The following is a 16246-nucleotide window of genomic DNA, read 5'->3' as shown; positions in this document are numbered from 1 at the left end:
TACTCCTCAGCTGGTTATCATTTCCTACTTTGTAGTTCAGCATGTAATCTTACTGAATGGAACATCCATAATCTTAGCCACTTACCAAGTCAGTACAGCATGATCACTGTTACCAACTGGAGGCAGAACAGTCATGTCTTTAACTAAAATCCTTCTAATTTTAATTAAAGCAGTACAATATGATGTATCACTCTTTCTGACCTCAAGCTCCTTCACTTTTATGAGTGACCAATGACAATTTTAAAATTACATGCTTTTTTTTTAATTATCTGAAATTTTAATTATCTGAAATTATATAAAGATCATGTTATAAACACCAACAAAATGAATATACACCATCACTTACAAACATCTAGACCACACCTCCTTTTCATGACAGAAAAGGATTGTGGTTAATGCAGATACATCAAAGTCCAAATTACCCACATCAAAATCCGTGATTCCTTTTGTTAGGAATGTGTAATCTGTGTCTTTATGAGATTAGGTACTGATTGCTAGAGAATACCTAATTTAGAATCCCCTGCTTAAGGTTTCTTTCCTCCATTCAGTACATTCATCTGCTGTATTTACCACTCTCCAATTAATGCTGGATGGAGAGCATTCTGGGAAAGAGGAATCTTGTACAAGATTTTGTACAAGATTTTGCACAATCTATCTTGTGCAATCTACACTAGGTAGATTGCACATTTACCACAAATTTGCATGATTCCCTGACCTTCATACCATATCTATTACAACAGTTATTCAATTTAGTCAGGGAATCATGCAAATTTGTAGCAGATTTATTTAGAAGTATAACATCGTCCGCATAAAGCAAACAGCTGACATTAACATCTCCAATTCTGATATCATGTTTAATGCTGCCACTTTCCCGGGTTTTCTAATTTAATCTTCCCACCATGCCTCAAACAACCCCCCCCATGTTTCCTACCCCCTTTATTGGCCTAACAGCAGAAGTATGGAGAACGAAGACATCCTAACATCCAGACAAGGTAGTATGTGCAAAATTTCTTCCTCTATTAGTCTGCATATATATTTACCTCTAAAATACACTTATAATGCCGTAAAAAATTCTTGAGTAAAAAGGCAATGTACTTAAAATAAGGGACACTCCTAAACGGAAATAGGCTAAAATAGCCGTATAAATAATAAAGACATAATGCTCCTTGGAGAGAATGAAAATGTACTTTGGACATATTATGTGAGCAGATGAATCTTTGGAAAAGGCAGCTATGTTAGGGAAGATTGAGGACATGAAGAGGAGAGGAAGACCACAACAGAGTTGGCAACATAAAGGAACTTACAACTGCTGAAAGAGATTGAGTGAGTTGGAGAGCTTTTTGTTCACAAGATCACCAGGGGTTAGAAATTTTAGAAGTTAGATTGGTTGGCACATAACATTTCCATGGACACTGCTCCAGTGAACTCACAACCATTATTCCCCCACTTTCTATTAGGCCTGTTAAAACAAGAGCAGCAGCTGCCCAACATTCCTTTTACAACTGAAATATTTCTTATTCCATCTCTCTTTCTCTCTCTCCTATGGAACATCCTTCCCTTATGAAATATTTTCCAACTATCAATCCTACCTTTTCAAGAAAAATGTCAATGAATTTATTCTTTCCTGACCCTCACCTCCATATCACACATGGTACTGATGTGTTATCTCTTGTATGGAAATGATATTAAAATGTCAAGTGGATCCAGCCAGTAGACAATGTGAGATATACAGCCCAACAGGAAAACATTAAATTCATGTTATATGTATTTTGGTGAGATGTACCTCAAATACATCATTTTTTTTATTTAAAATTTTATTTTATATGATAACAAATTGAAAATGTAAAACAAGTGAGAAGAGAGATGAGCAGAAGGAGAATGGTCAGATTAATACAGATTTCAATTGTAATATAGGTTGAACAACAAAACAGGATCATTTCACGAGATGCATCACAAAAGCTAATTTACATTGGCTATAATAAATTAGAACACTGGAAGTGTAAACAAAGAAAAAATTTTAGAAGGGAATTAGTTGTTTTAAAACTAAAATAAATGAGAATTACACAGGATTATTTATCAGTTGTTCTATTTAAAAACTAGTACCAACTAGTTTTGCTCATTTCGAATGGGTAGCTTCTTCGGGGTTTATAAAATAGACAAATAAAAGTTGTTCAAACATTGAAAAAATTGTTACAGTGAAAATGAATTTATTTAAATTCACCCTAACAAATGTAAAGCAACACAGCATGCATCAGCTTTCACCAGGTAAAGATTCAAAATAACTGTTGGAAAAATTGAAAAAAGAATTGAAATCCGACAAGTTTTTAAAATTAAATTTAAAAATTTTAAATTAGTATGGCTGGCTTGAAGGATGAGTTATAATATGTTTTAATAAGTTTTAATTTTAAAAAAGTCCTTGTCTGCTAAGAGGCTGTGCGAATGGATAACTGTTATGAATTCTTTATGAAGTCTAAAGAAAAAAAGTTTTATTCTAAATATGGCAAGGTTGAAATATCCAGGCTATTGTAGGGCTGGTAACTGAAGTATGGGATAAACGAGGTCTTGCCTTTCTCTTGTGCTCTATGTCTCCAACATGTTCCATTGTTCTCATCTCAAAACCATGGCTTGTCTAACCTATGTAGACAAGCAACATAAGCATTGAATTTTATAGACTCCCAGGTTTTAAAGTGCAAAATCATTATATGAGATCTGAGAAGGAAGCGAACAGTTTGAATTAGCTGGAAGGTCAACCCTGATGTTATGATGTTGAAAAGTGCAGGAAATAGAAGATTGCTAATGTATGGAAAGAAAATCAAATCTCTGTAATGGACATTCTGATTGCAGTGGCTTTCCCTAGATATAGCAGGCAAGTCATGGTTTTTTTAGATGATTCTAAAAAATTTTTCACCTGATTCTAAAGGATCAGGTGGCAATCTAGTTACCCAACTGCCAAAGGAATCTTAAGTTTTTGAGTCAACAAAAAACCTATCCACTTAAAGATCAATCATCTTTCACATTCCCACCCCTCCTGGCAATATAGTCATCAAAACCTTGGCAAATCAAGCTAGAACCATTTCCTCACACCAATTTCTTCCTAGAACTGGATAACATCAAGGACACTTTTTCAAACCAATGGCTTTCCCTCCTCCAAACAATCAACAGAATTTCCCCCCACCACCACCATTCCTCAAACATAAAAAATCCATTGCCATTCTCTACATTCAGAGCATATCAGAAAAAAATCTCATACATTCTAAAAAGGTATGATATAAAGTTGTCCTTCAAGCCAGCCATACCAAAAAGTAGCCACCTTTATCCACTCATCAAACGATCCTCTCCTTCATCTACACCATTCTGGAGTCTACAGTGTCCCTTGCTCCTGCAAACAGGAAAAACTGCCCATATCCATCTGAAGGAACACAAAAAACCACATCCATTACCTGCAATGCACCATTTTGGAGTAGCAAACACATGAATCACTAGATCCAATGGAACAAAAACCTCTCTTTTATACAGGAACAGATATAAATTGAAGAGATTATTCAGAATCTGCAACAGCACTATGACGTTCACCAAATCTGAACAAATTCAGCTGTCTCACTTTACCAAAAATCTGGGAGGCTGTCATCTTGAGATCTTCAGCAAGATTTCATCACTGCACCCATAGAAGTGCCAGTTAGGAATGCAGGATCCCACTTTTCATACTCAGACTGTTTGCCGCCTTATGTGTGCATGCTTAGTTGTATTTCTATGTGTCCATGCAAATGTCTTGTTGACCAAGGCAAAATATTGGCTTAATTATTTATTAGCTAAATAAGTTTAGCTAGTAATTATTATTTCCAGATATGGATTTTCTCCAGTAAACATCAACATGGATGATAATCAATGCCCAAGCACCCATACCAGATATGCAGAATTTGTGTTTTGTTCCAAAGGATCTGGCGAATAGAACCCATATTCTGGGTTCTATTAGCCAGATCCTTTGGAACCAGATCCAAGACAATACTTCCAGGATAATAGTGAGAACAGATGGAATCCACATGTTCAAACTGTCTGAAGTCTACTGTACACCTCATCTGGCTAAAAAGGAAAGAATGCAGGAATAAGGAGTATGATAAACTTGAGAGAAATTCTGTCTTTAATGGAAGGAAGGATAAAAGCAGAGTTAATATATACGTATGGAATGATGAAGAGACAAACATCTTAAAGAGGTGCTACATATTTTGTAAGACACCTAAAAATTTCTACAGTTTCTGCATTTTCTGAGTGTGAATATGTTAGAATCACATATGCTTTCTCAAGAAGTTTGAACTAAACTTCTTGAGAAAGCATATGTGAAATCAATCTAAATCTATTTATTTCCAAAAAAAAAAAAAGATCTAAAATTATTTCCAAAAAAAAAATGTAATTAAATAAATAAATACAAATTGTTATACATATGTGTATACAATTACAAAAGCTAGGAAAGATTTGCTGATTTATAGAGTACTATATCCCACAAGGGGGAAAAGACGTAGACCATTGGATCTGTTTAGGTTAGGGGAGTGAAGTAATGTTTCACATTTCTTTGTAAAGCCATTCTATGAGGAACCGACTTTTTTGAATGATGTTTGTCTTTTTTCCAATGAACTTTATGTCTAGTGTTGATGGCGGGCTCTGCAAGTCCAGACTGTTCAGGTTCAAGGTACTGAACATAAGACTTGTGTTCTTCTAACCGGATCAGAGCAGATCTTCCTGTTTGTCCGAAATATGATAACCCACAAGAGCAGGGAATCTAGTAGACACCTGGATAGCTGAGATGCGGGAGCTTGTCCTTTGGACATAAGGAATATAGAGATTTTTCTGATGGGTTGAAAGGCAGCACAAATATTTAGTGGTTTTAACACTTTAGCTATGCGTTTCGCTAAATTTGATAGAATTACTCACTTCTTCAACTAGAAGAACTGCTACATATATAAAAAATTCTTTGGATTTCAGAAATAAAATTTTCGATCTTCATCTAGACGGTTCAGAGATTATGATTAGTCTAAATGTTGTTTCTCTATTTGCGAATGTTCCAGATAGCATTGAATTACTGCACCAAGAATTTCCTCCAGGCATAGTCAAATTATTTGAATTTGTAATAAAGTCCGGTTATTTTTCCTTCAAAAAAATCGAAGGAACAGCAACGGGTAATCCTGTATCTCATGCTATTGCCAACTACTTCATGGAGCACTTCGAACAACATATTTCTAACAACATTTCACCCAGATCTAACCTTCGGTTCAGATATGTAGACGACATTTTTGCTATATGGAAGGGCACTTCGGAAGAATTACAACAGTTTCTCTCAAAAATAAATGCACTTCATCCAAAGATCCAGTTCACCTTAGAAGTAAATAAGCAGTTAGCCTTTCTAGACCTCTTAATTCTTCGCCAACCAGATGGTAACCTACAATTCACAGTCTATAGGCCAGTACATTCATACAAGCAAAAAAAAAATCAGTGCTGAATCACATCACCATCCCAGTCAAAAGGCAGGTACTATAAAAACACTGGTTCATAGAGCCCACTCTTTCTGTTCTTCAGAAAAACTATTACAAAAAGAATTACAATATATTAATTCCTCCTCCTTATCCAATGGTTATAAGAATTCCTTCATAAAAAGAGCTTTAAATAGCCGTGGTTCAGCATCCTCTTCAAATACAGAAGAAACAACGTGCATACCTATCCCCTATGTGTAAGGTGTTACCGAACGCACACACAGCTAAAGTGTTAAAAACCACTAAATATTTGTGTTGCCTTTCGACCCATCAGAAAAATCTCTACATTCCTTACATCTCCAAAGGACAAGCTCCCGCATCTCAGTTATCCAGGTGTCTACCAGATTCCCTGCTCTTGTAAGTTACCATATTTCGGACAAACAGCAAGATCTGCTCTGACCCAGTTAGAAGAACACAAGTCATATATTCAGTACCTAGAACCTGAACAGTCTGGACTTGCAGAACACACCATCAATCAACACTAGACATAAAGTTCAGTGGAAAAAAGACAAAATCATTCAAAAAAGTCGGTTCCTCATGGAACGGCTTTACAAAGAAACGTAAACGTTACTTCACTCCCCTAACTTAAACAGATCCAATGGTCCACGTCTTTCCCCTTGTGGGAGATAGTACTCTATAAATCAGCAAATCTTTCCTAGCTTTTGTAATTGTATACACATATATATAAACATTTTTATTTAAATTAAGGGGATATTAAATCCCACATGTGGGATTTAATATCCCCTTAATTTAAATAATGTTTATATCACCGAAATGAAGCCTATTGGCTCTTTATATTTAAGTAAAAAATTTTATTTATTTAATTTAATTTAATCTTTTTTTTTTTTTTTGGAAATAAATTTAGGAAATTTAACCTTAGCTACTTAGGTGGCACATTGTGAATATGTCAGTTATTGTTTAATTAGCCTTTGTACTTGTACTGATGATGCCTGTGATACTGAAGCGAAAATTCTACTAATAAAGAATATTTTACGTGAGTTAATTCTGTTATTACAATAGTAAGCAAAACATGAATTTAGAACATTTAGACTCTAGGTTCATGTATTAAAAATGATGAAAAATCAAACTTTTAAAGTGATAGCAGATAAACAATACATGAAATGGGTACAATTAATTTTTATGTAAATCTGGATATAAAGAAAGTTGGTACAAAAATAGCTCCAAAAAATCCAGACAAATGATTTCCATAATAAAGCTTCCATATTTTCTTTAACTTCCAGTTAAAGAAAATATGTTGGCATTTGTGCACAGATGCAGAAAGTGACTAATCTGATTACTGCAATTAACAGCATTAGTGAACTTTTGAATGGGTTAGTTTGTGAATGGCCTCTAGTAGAGCACCACAAATACAACTTAAATCTACTAGCAAGAACAAAAAAAGTTTACTTGTCCAAGATATCAGTCTACTCTATATAAATATTGTTACAGGTGAAGTTAAAAAAAAAATGTTATGTTGACAAAACAAAGTAATACATTCTCCAGTTCTCACTATACATTATGTGTAATACACAAAAATAGGCTTTCCTTTAAGGTGGATTTAAAAATGAGGACTGAAATAAATATATCCGAAGAATGAATCTTTTTTGATCCTCAGACAATTATTCCAGAATGGAATCATGTATTTTTTTTCGTAAATATATTTCTATCCTATTGAAACAATTGATGTTAAAGGTTCAAGAATATCTATCTTTGAGGATTTAATCCAGAGGAATGAATTAGTTTATTTTTATTTTATTTTTTTCCCCTCCAATAAATTGTTTTAGTTCAGAGCAAAAAATTTCACTCAGAAAATAATACTCCTCCAGAAAAAAAATAAATAAATAAATAACTATATAAATAAATAAATCTATATATATATATATATATAGATAGATAGATAGATAGATAGATAGATTTCTTTATTTTTAAAAAATCCATGACAAAATATACACACATACAGCTTATATCTTCTCTAAATAAAACTTTTTAATTTCGATTTTGTATGTTTATAAAATTAAATCAATATTCTTTTTTCTTGTTACCTCCCTACTGGCCGAGGCAGATGAAATAATGAGACCAAATTACACTTCTTATCCATGTTATTCAATAGGTGTTACAGAATCACATCCAGATTTAGGTCTATAGATGTCGTGGCTGGTCGGGGGGGGGGGGGGGGGGTGTAATAATAACAATAAATATGGAAATGCTGTTTCTGATCTTTTTTTTTTTCTTTCACTTTTGTAATTCTCAAATTTCTGAATAATCAATTAACAAATAAATAAATTAAAACACACACACGCGCGGGTTGGACAAAATAATGTGAACACCATTGTTATAGGAATCAATGGTATTAGTGTATGCTACACTGTAAAAAAATAAAATAAAATAAAATCGTTTGCTGTTTTTCTTTGTCTGTGTTCTCTAGGTTGTATGCCAATACAGTACAAACTGTGTTCAGCAAAGGTTAGTCTGAGCTCTCAGTGAAATGAGTGACTTGTCAGACTTCCAGAGAGGACAAATCGCGAAAACCCAGTAAATAGGAGCGTCTGTAACCAGAATAACTCAATTAGTCAGTGTGTCAATAGCAAGAGACACCACGGTTATGACTGCATAAACAAAGCATGGCAAGACTTCATTGGCAGAGAATGATGGCTGAAAACTGAAATTGAATGACAGGAACCATTGAACACTAACAACGATTGTGTCCAAACAACACAGAACTAGTGCAGCATAAGTGACAACTGAACTCAATATCCACCTTAAGGACCCTATTTCCACAAAAACAGTCCACCAAGAACTTCACAAAGCGAACATTCACGGAAGACAATCTGCAATTGCTAAACCTTTAATAACAGAATCCAACATGAAATTGTGAAAAACATGGCATCAGGGACATAAAACTTGGACAACTCATGGCTGGAAACAAGTGATATGGTTCAAAGAGTCAGCATTTAATTTATTCCAAACAACAACAGGACGGGTTTAAGTATGGAGACCCCCCCCCCCCTCAAGGAAGTGTACAATTCTGACTGTTTGGTTCCAATTGACAAACACAAGAGTGGATCTGTAATTATTTGGGTGGTTCCATCATAACCCTAAATGATCGAGTCACTATGGACATTCTAGCTGATCAGTTGCATCCTATGGTCCAAATATTGTTTCCTCAACAATGATGCCATTTTTCAAGATGATAATAAAGCCATACACACAGACAGAACAGTTCGGTCTTGGTTTGAGAAGCACCGAGAAGAACTTCAATTTCTGCCCTGGCCAGCTCAACTGCCTGATCGCAATATCATTGACCCACTATGGGCAATTTTAGAGAGCAGAGTGAGAAGCAGATTCCTTCCTCCAACATCTCTGAAGCAGTGGTAGATATTCCGATCGATGAATGGTACAACATTTCACTGGAGACTATTAAAAAGCTGTATGAATCTATTCTAAGATGGCTGGCAGCTGTATTAAAAGCATATGATGGTCCAACACATTAATAAAGACATAACGCCTATTTCCCAGGTGTTCACATTACTTTGTCCAATATATATATGTGTGTGTGTGTGTGTGTGTTTTCAGATGAAGCATTATTTTCTAGGAATGAAATGTTTTGCTCTGACCTAGAAATATATCTTCAGAGGAAGAAGTAAATTGATCCAATCAGGATAGCTATCTGGATAGATTAAAAAATTCATGATAACAACAGAATTTCTATCCATTATTAATTCTTGTGATTAAAAAAAAATAAAAAATAAAGTTCCTTTTGAATCATTCCAAGAACATTTATTTTGGTTCAAAACCATTTCAACCCCTGGTTTAAAATGTACACCACAACACAGTTCATCACAACTCAGTTTGTTTTTTCTTTCATTTATTGTTGATAATGAAGGATGAATTTATATAAATTATCCATGAACAATAATTTAACAGGGAAGACGATATTCAAGAAACAAGAAAGTTGGTAACACTCAATGTGAAGCCAGACTCACTTTTCACAAAGCATTCAGTCACAAGATCTGGTCTTTAACTTGTCTTTCTGAGATAATTGTATTTTATTAAATAACAGTATTAAAAAGAATCTGTGTTATGTGAAATTTTCACTCATTTAATTACACGAAGCTATTTCATGTTGTGAGCCTGTGAAAATCAGCTGAGGACAATACTATATCACATTTGCACACTTACTTAAGAGTGTTCGAAGAATAAGATATATAGATATACATTGTGCCAATTTTAGTTTTTGTGTTTATAATTATCAGTTTATTTTGTTGATGAAATTATATTGTAAGGAAAGTACAATTAATTTTAAAAAAAAAAAATAAAATAAATTGTCTATTACATATGTCATGTGCATACTGTTTATGCATGTAATGTTAAAATTGAACTAAATGAATTCATTGATTTGATTAAAAATTTATTTATTGGAAATGATAACTGCAGTTTAATTTAAATGTATATATGATATGAAAAACTTCACATTTTCTCGCAAACTTGAAGTGTGCGAGATTTACTGTTTTTAAGTAAATCAACTACAACAAGTAATAGCAGTTCATTTTTTTTATCACTTTGAAGTGCTTTATCACAGTTATGACGATAACTAAAATGAAAACCGCAAGAGTGTTGTGTAGTGGAGCATGCATGAAGTGAAAAGAACTCTATAATATTGCTGTGAAAAAAATAAGATTTTTGGAACTCAAAAGTAGATATATATGAAGTCTTTCATATAGAAAGAAAAACATTTACTTACATAATCTTCCTCTTTTATCTTTTATGGTGTCAAGGTTTTTATTCCTGGACTTTGCAATAACTGCAACCATAACTCAAGGATAAGGTGGTTAGCCCTATGCCTCCTAGTGTGTCGTATGTCTGTAGATGCATGTGCTCACAGGGCCAGCTTGCCTATTCTAAGAGAAGAAACACCTGGGTTTCTGGGTGGAAAAAAACCCTACCTCCATATGAGACCGGCTAACTTACTTTTCATTGAAAGAAACCAGATAAAGGTTGCTCAAGCCACTGATGGGAATCAAACCCAGGTCTTTCTGACCAAAGGGCTTCGTCTATACTGACTAAGCTACAGAGGCTCGAAAAACATTTAAAAGTAATTAACTGTTACATTATGACAATGATGACAGAACAACTGTTAGAGGGGAGAGATACGACAAGTTGAATTTTTAATTACTATGAATAACTAAGTCTTTCATATAGAAAGAAAATAAAGCTGAACCTTAAAGGAGATAAAAGGAGGGAAGAAAATGGAGATGACTGATTTATGTTATGACTTTTAGAGAAAACCAGTGACTAAGAAGGCAACTATTTTGGCGATTCTTCAAAAGAAAATGCTGTAGTGTTAATATTAAGGATTTCAGATCTGGAAGTTTTATTTCCAACTCTCTAGAAATAAAACTTCTCTAATGAATTCACTGGCAGCCACCCATGATCAAATAACTTGACAGTGAATGAGATGTTTAAAAAATAAATAAATAAATAAAAAGTGTAAATTATGTGAAGAAAAAAAAAAAATAATAATAATTTGAATGTATTTAGAATGAGGTTGAAAATTCACTTGCCACTGTTTACTCATCTGTGGCAAGTATGCAAGTGCATTTCTGGAGTCCTGACCTCTAGTGTTGTTGTTGTTGTTGATGATTTACGCTCACACGTAGTCCTCCACTTCACCGTGCAGGCATTCAAAGCCAAAAATCCTACGGAATAGACTGGTTATTCCTTATTCCAGGTGTGTCTTATGTCTGTAGATGTGTGTAATAGCAGTTCATATTTTTATCACTTTGAAGTGCTTTATCACAGTTATGAAGGTAACTAAAATGAAAACCGCAAGAGTGTTGTGTAGTGGAGCGTGCATGAAGTGAAAACAACTCTATAATATTGCTGTGAAAAAAAATGAGATTTTTGGGGGCCAGTTTGCCTGTTCTGGGGGGGGGGGGGGGGGGGGGGAGATGATAAACCCAAGTTTCCAGGTGAAAAAAAACCCCTGCCTCCATATGAGACCAGGTAATTCATCTTTAGTCAAAAGAGACCAGATAAAGGTTTCTCGTGCCACGGGCAGGAATTGAACGTAGGTCTTTGTCTATACCAAATGAGCTACAGAGGCTCACCTTTAGTATGGATGATGTAATTGTACCTTTGGTTATTCAACCCCCTAAATGATCTGACCAGAAAATTGCTTTCCTGATGTGGTAGGATAATTGAGGGAATACTGAATTTAGATACTTATTAAGAGTGACTTGCTACTTAGCCAAAGGTAGACATTTTGTTGGATGCTACATAAAGTGAAATATCTGTAAAAGGTACTGACTGTTAATAAAACTGATACCTTTCAGAAGTAACATTCGAAGACAATGTCCTATATATTATGAGTCTTGCTTGTTACTTAATTATTGGACCTTGTATGCTCTCCTTTAGTGACCAAAATGATTTTTACTATAAAAAGCAAAAAACATAAATGGTACCCACCTTTTCTGTATTTTACAGCAAAAATTTAATTTAAAGAGGTTTATTTTTTAAAAAAATAAAATAAAATAAAATAAAAAATACCACACCAGAAATTTTATACTGGGAGTACAAAATGGAACTGAAAATAACCTGTCATTATGTGGTTTCCTACAAATACACCACAACCTTTCAGGATCATCTTCTGAAGACCAATCGGAGTCAGCGGGATCATCAGAATAATGCATATCACTACTAGAATCACTTTCTGTCGCATCTTTTAATCCTTGTACATCTGCTACACCTGTAAGACATTTTTTTTTTTTTAAACTCAGAGATTAATTTTCATTGAGACTGAATTTGTCAATGTGCATTAATTTAAATTCAAACATTACCTGTGAGAGGAGAGAAGAGAATATTAATAATGAACATTTCACTCACCACAAGTATCTGCCAGTTTATTGATTTAATATAATATATTTGGATCTAACTAAAAATCAGTTTCAGTTAAATCACTATTATTGCCTTCCATCATTTCTACTGCTTTCACTGTATTTGCTTTTGTAATAGCAATGCTTAAATTACTATAAGAGAATGGAGAGCATGGATAAAACATGTTCAAAAAAATTTGTATTGCTTATTCATGATCGAACCACTACCAAATCATTCACTGGAATCGAAGAACCAGCTAAACAAGATAAGTGCCTTGTTAGATTACGTCACAAGATAAAATCACAAAAACAGAAATACCATTAAAAACCTAAACACATATCACACGACAGACATTTAAGGTTTTAATTGTTTAGTTTAGTTTTTAACTGTTCATAAACAAGGTGTATATTCCATAGATGATACCATGGAATATCTATGTTTAACAAGGAAAGTTTCCTCTTTAAATCATAAATTGCATTAGTTTTGCTGAAATAAAATAGCTGAGTATTTACCATTTTTTCTCTGAGTCCATATATGTCACTCCAATTTTTTCATCAAGAATTCTACTCAAACATTTTCTAACCAAAATGAAAGACATACTTCAACAATAAGATATGATAGCAAGCTGATATTACAACATTATATACACTCACAAAATCATATCTATCACAGTACTAGATAATCCCATCATTCTTCTGGTTAAGAAAAAGTCCACCTTGGACTTTTTCTTAACCAGTTCTTCCACCAAATCTATTAACATTACTCTTCTTGCAACTCTGACCATAACCTCACTCATGTTTTTTTTTTTTCTATACAATTCTCTGCCAATCTCAACCTTGCACTGTAGTGTCCATAAGACACACATTCTCAATAGTGTGAATTGATTTCTCATACAAACCCCTGACTTTGATCAAATTACTTAAATTACCTTTGCTAAGAAAAGTGCCGTTATTCCCTACTCCACTCAAAACCCTAGACCCTTACCCATACCTTGGTTTTCCAACAAATGCAGCAAAGAGATAAAATGCAGCATATGCTAAATGTCTCACTCAGCTTATTCTTTGTAAGGCAGACTTTGTAAGGGTCATATGGACTAAGACTGCTTACTGCTCAAAAGCAATAAAGCCTTCTAGCCACTTGCTGAGACTGCTGGACAAAACTTCTACTATGATTCCTCCTCTCTCTTTCTCTCTACCTGATGGAACAATGTGACCTCCTAATAAGGCAGACTTCTTGGCATCCAGTCTTCTCCACCAACTATTGTTTAGTTGACCAAGGAAATCTCATACTACTACTCAAACCACCCACAGCATGCTTCTTCTGATCTATTGCCAGAAGGCCACCAGAAAATATTCAATATAGCCTTGATACTAATAAGTCCCCTGAGTTAGGGTATCCCTCCAGCTATAAAATATAATATGAAGAGGCTGTGCTTCAGAACTAATATCCATTCATGCTATCAGAACTAATATCCAGATGAGTATGACAGCTTTTACAAGCTGTCATACTCATCTGGCATCTATACATCAGAACAGATGCAAGCTTTTCAGCTGTCCCTAAAAAACAGGAGATAAAGGGCAGCTTTATCTCCTGTTGATAAAATGATGAAGAATGTCATCAACAACTAGCTTCATTGCTACTCAGAGAACCATCAATTAATAAGTGATCACCAATTTGCATTCTACTACTCGTATTGCTTGTTAATCTTACCTGCTTTATTATTACACAAGACATGGAAATATTTGGTGAAACTTGTGTGATTGTTCTTGATATTTCAAAGGCATTTGATCAAGTCAGGCATTGCAGTCTTCTCACTAAGTTGCTATTTTATGGTTTCACTCCTAACCTAAGTGAGGAGATTGCCATAACTTACTCTCTAGTTGTTTGCTGCAAGTCATAGTGGAGGATTCCCTCTTAACTGATTTTTCAATCAATGGAAAAGTACACAAAGGGTCTGCACTTTCACCTACATTCTTACTCTGACACATCAATGATCTCTGCTCAGTAATACCCAATTCTATTCAGAGATTTGCTGGCAAAAGCACACTCCATTCCTCTTCTTCATTTATAAAACCTTGTAGCGGTCCCAGTATTCTAGCTCCAAGTAGTTCTAGGATCAATGTCTTAAATAATCTTCTGTGAGGGGATTGCCATAACTTACTCTCTAGTTGTTTGCTGCAAATCAAAGTGGAGGATTCCCTCTTAACTGATTTTTCAATCAATGGAAAAGTACACAGAGGGTCTGCACTTTCACCTACATTCTTACTCTGACACATCAATGATCTCTGCTCAGTAATACCCAATCCTATTCAGAGATTTGCTGACAAAAGCACACTCCATTCCTCTTCTTCATTTATAAAACCTTGTAGTGGTCACAGTATTCTAGCTTCAAGTAGTTCTAGGATCAATGTCTTAAATAATCTTCTATTCTAAAAAAAATCAGCTAATGCCTTTTATTTGCATATAGGGAGTAGGAGAGGCCATTTTAGCCCAATCTAACTTTTGGAGACTGAGTGGGCAATTCAATCTCCACTGGTACCCAACCAGAGATAGCTGGCCCAAGGTTATGCCTAATTAAGTAGCATGCAGTGAAGAGAGACAGCTCAACAAGTGCCACCATCTTGTGGTTCCTAACACAATATATTTAATGTCTGAAATAGTATGGGCTCTACGGTCGATTTTCTTGAGTTTATGGGAGAAAAAAACCAGCTTGCCCATGCCAGAGATCGAATAACTCAGGAACCAGTCGAAAAGAGGCTAAGAAAAATTTCCTCTAGTCATCAACTAGAATTGAAACCAAGTCTTCCTTCATGCAATCAAGCACCGTGGAGTCAAACGACACATCCACTGGCTCTAATCATTCTCAAGCAGGATGAAAATAATTTAGCAAATTTTAATGCTATAATAACAAACCTGTCTTATTTCTGAGAAGATAGATCATACCTCACTCTCACTCACTCACTTTGATAACATTGCTTGCTAACTGATCAAGTTTCTCTTGTTAGGTTTGAATTTCACATCTAGACTGTCCTGACAAAAACATATCATATCCACAGCCTCTTCAGCCTAAAAAAACTTGATAGTCTTATCTTGTTCTAAACAATACTTTTCTTTAGCTCAACTATTAACTCTTTGTAAATCCCAAATCCACCCAAATTTAGAATACTAGTGTTTAGGCTTATACATTGATTCTCCAGCATTGTATATGGTTTAAGGAAATTAACAAGATATTTGTTAATAAATATAATTATTTACTTATTATTCTATATTTTCTCAAAGTCAAATTGGCATCATCAGGGATTAATACACTTATATTAGACATGTGCACGCAGGCACACTTCAGTAACAAAGATGAAAAAACCAGAGAGATACAGGAAGACCTAAAGTCTTACAATTATGCTGTCTATTGGCTTCAGTTGGATGTTCTTGGTTGTTGGACTGACTGCCTGAGGATGAGGGTTTCCCATATGAGAGGAGTTTGATACAACCATATATTATCAACGTATTTGTTAATAAATAAAATTATTTATTTATCATCCTATATTTTTTCAAAGTCAAATTGGCATCATCAGGGATTAATACACTTGTATTACGCATATGCATGCAGGCACATTTCGGTAACAAAGATGAAAAAACTAGAGAGATACAGGAAGACCTAAAGGCTTCGGTTGGGTGTTCTTGGTTGTTGGATTGACTTGCCTGCAGATGAGGGTTTCCTATTTGAGGGAGTCTGATACAACCATACAACTCCTCTTCATATTGGAAACCCTAATCCACAAACAGTCAGCCCAACAACCAAGAACACCCAACTGAAGCCAATAAGTAGTGTAATTGTAAGACTTCAAGTCTTC

At 34.6% G+C, this 16246-nt stretch overlaps 1 protein-coding gene across 8 annotated transcripts in view; it reads right to left on the bottom strand.

Moving 5' to 3' along the window:
• pps (protein partner of snf) overlaps nucleotides 1–16246 on the bottom strand; it is a 553267-nt gene that overhangs the window by 332326 nt on the left and 204695 nt on the right. For all 8 annotated transcript variants that reach the window (XM_090406767.1, XM_090406772.1, XM_090406773.1 and 5 more), the window contains one exon: nucleotides 12117–12267. In XM_090406767.1, the coding sequence (XP_090262893.1) occupies nucleotides 12117–12267 (151 nt within the window). The remainder of the gene's footprint in view (nucleotides 1–12116; nucleotides 12268–16246) is intronic.

This window comes from Typopeltis vanoorti, chromosome 17, assembly GCF_054136105.1.
Source record: "Typopeltis vanoorti isolate ZY-2024b chromosome 17, IOZ_Tvanoo_1.0, whole genome shotgun sequence".
Lineage (NCBI taxonomy): Eukaryota > Metazoa > Arthropoda > Arachnida > Uropygi > Thelyphonidae > Typopeltis > Typopeltis vanoorti.
Note: the sequence above shows the minus strand (reverse complement) of the source record. Positions and strands in the feature narration are given on the sequence as shown.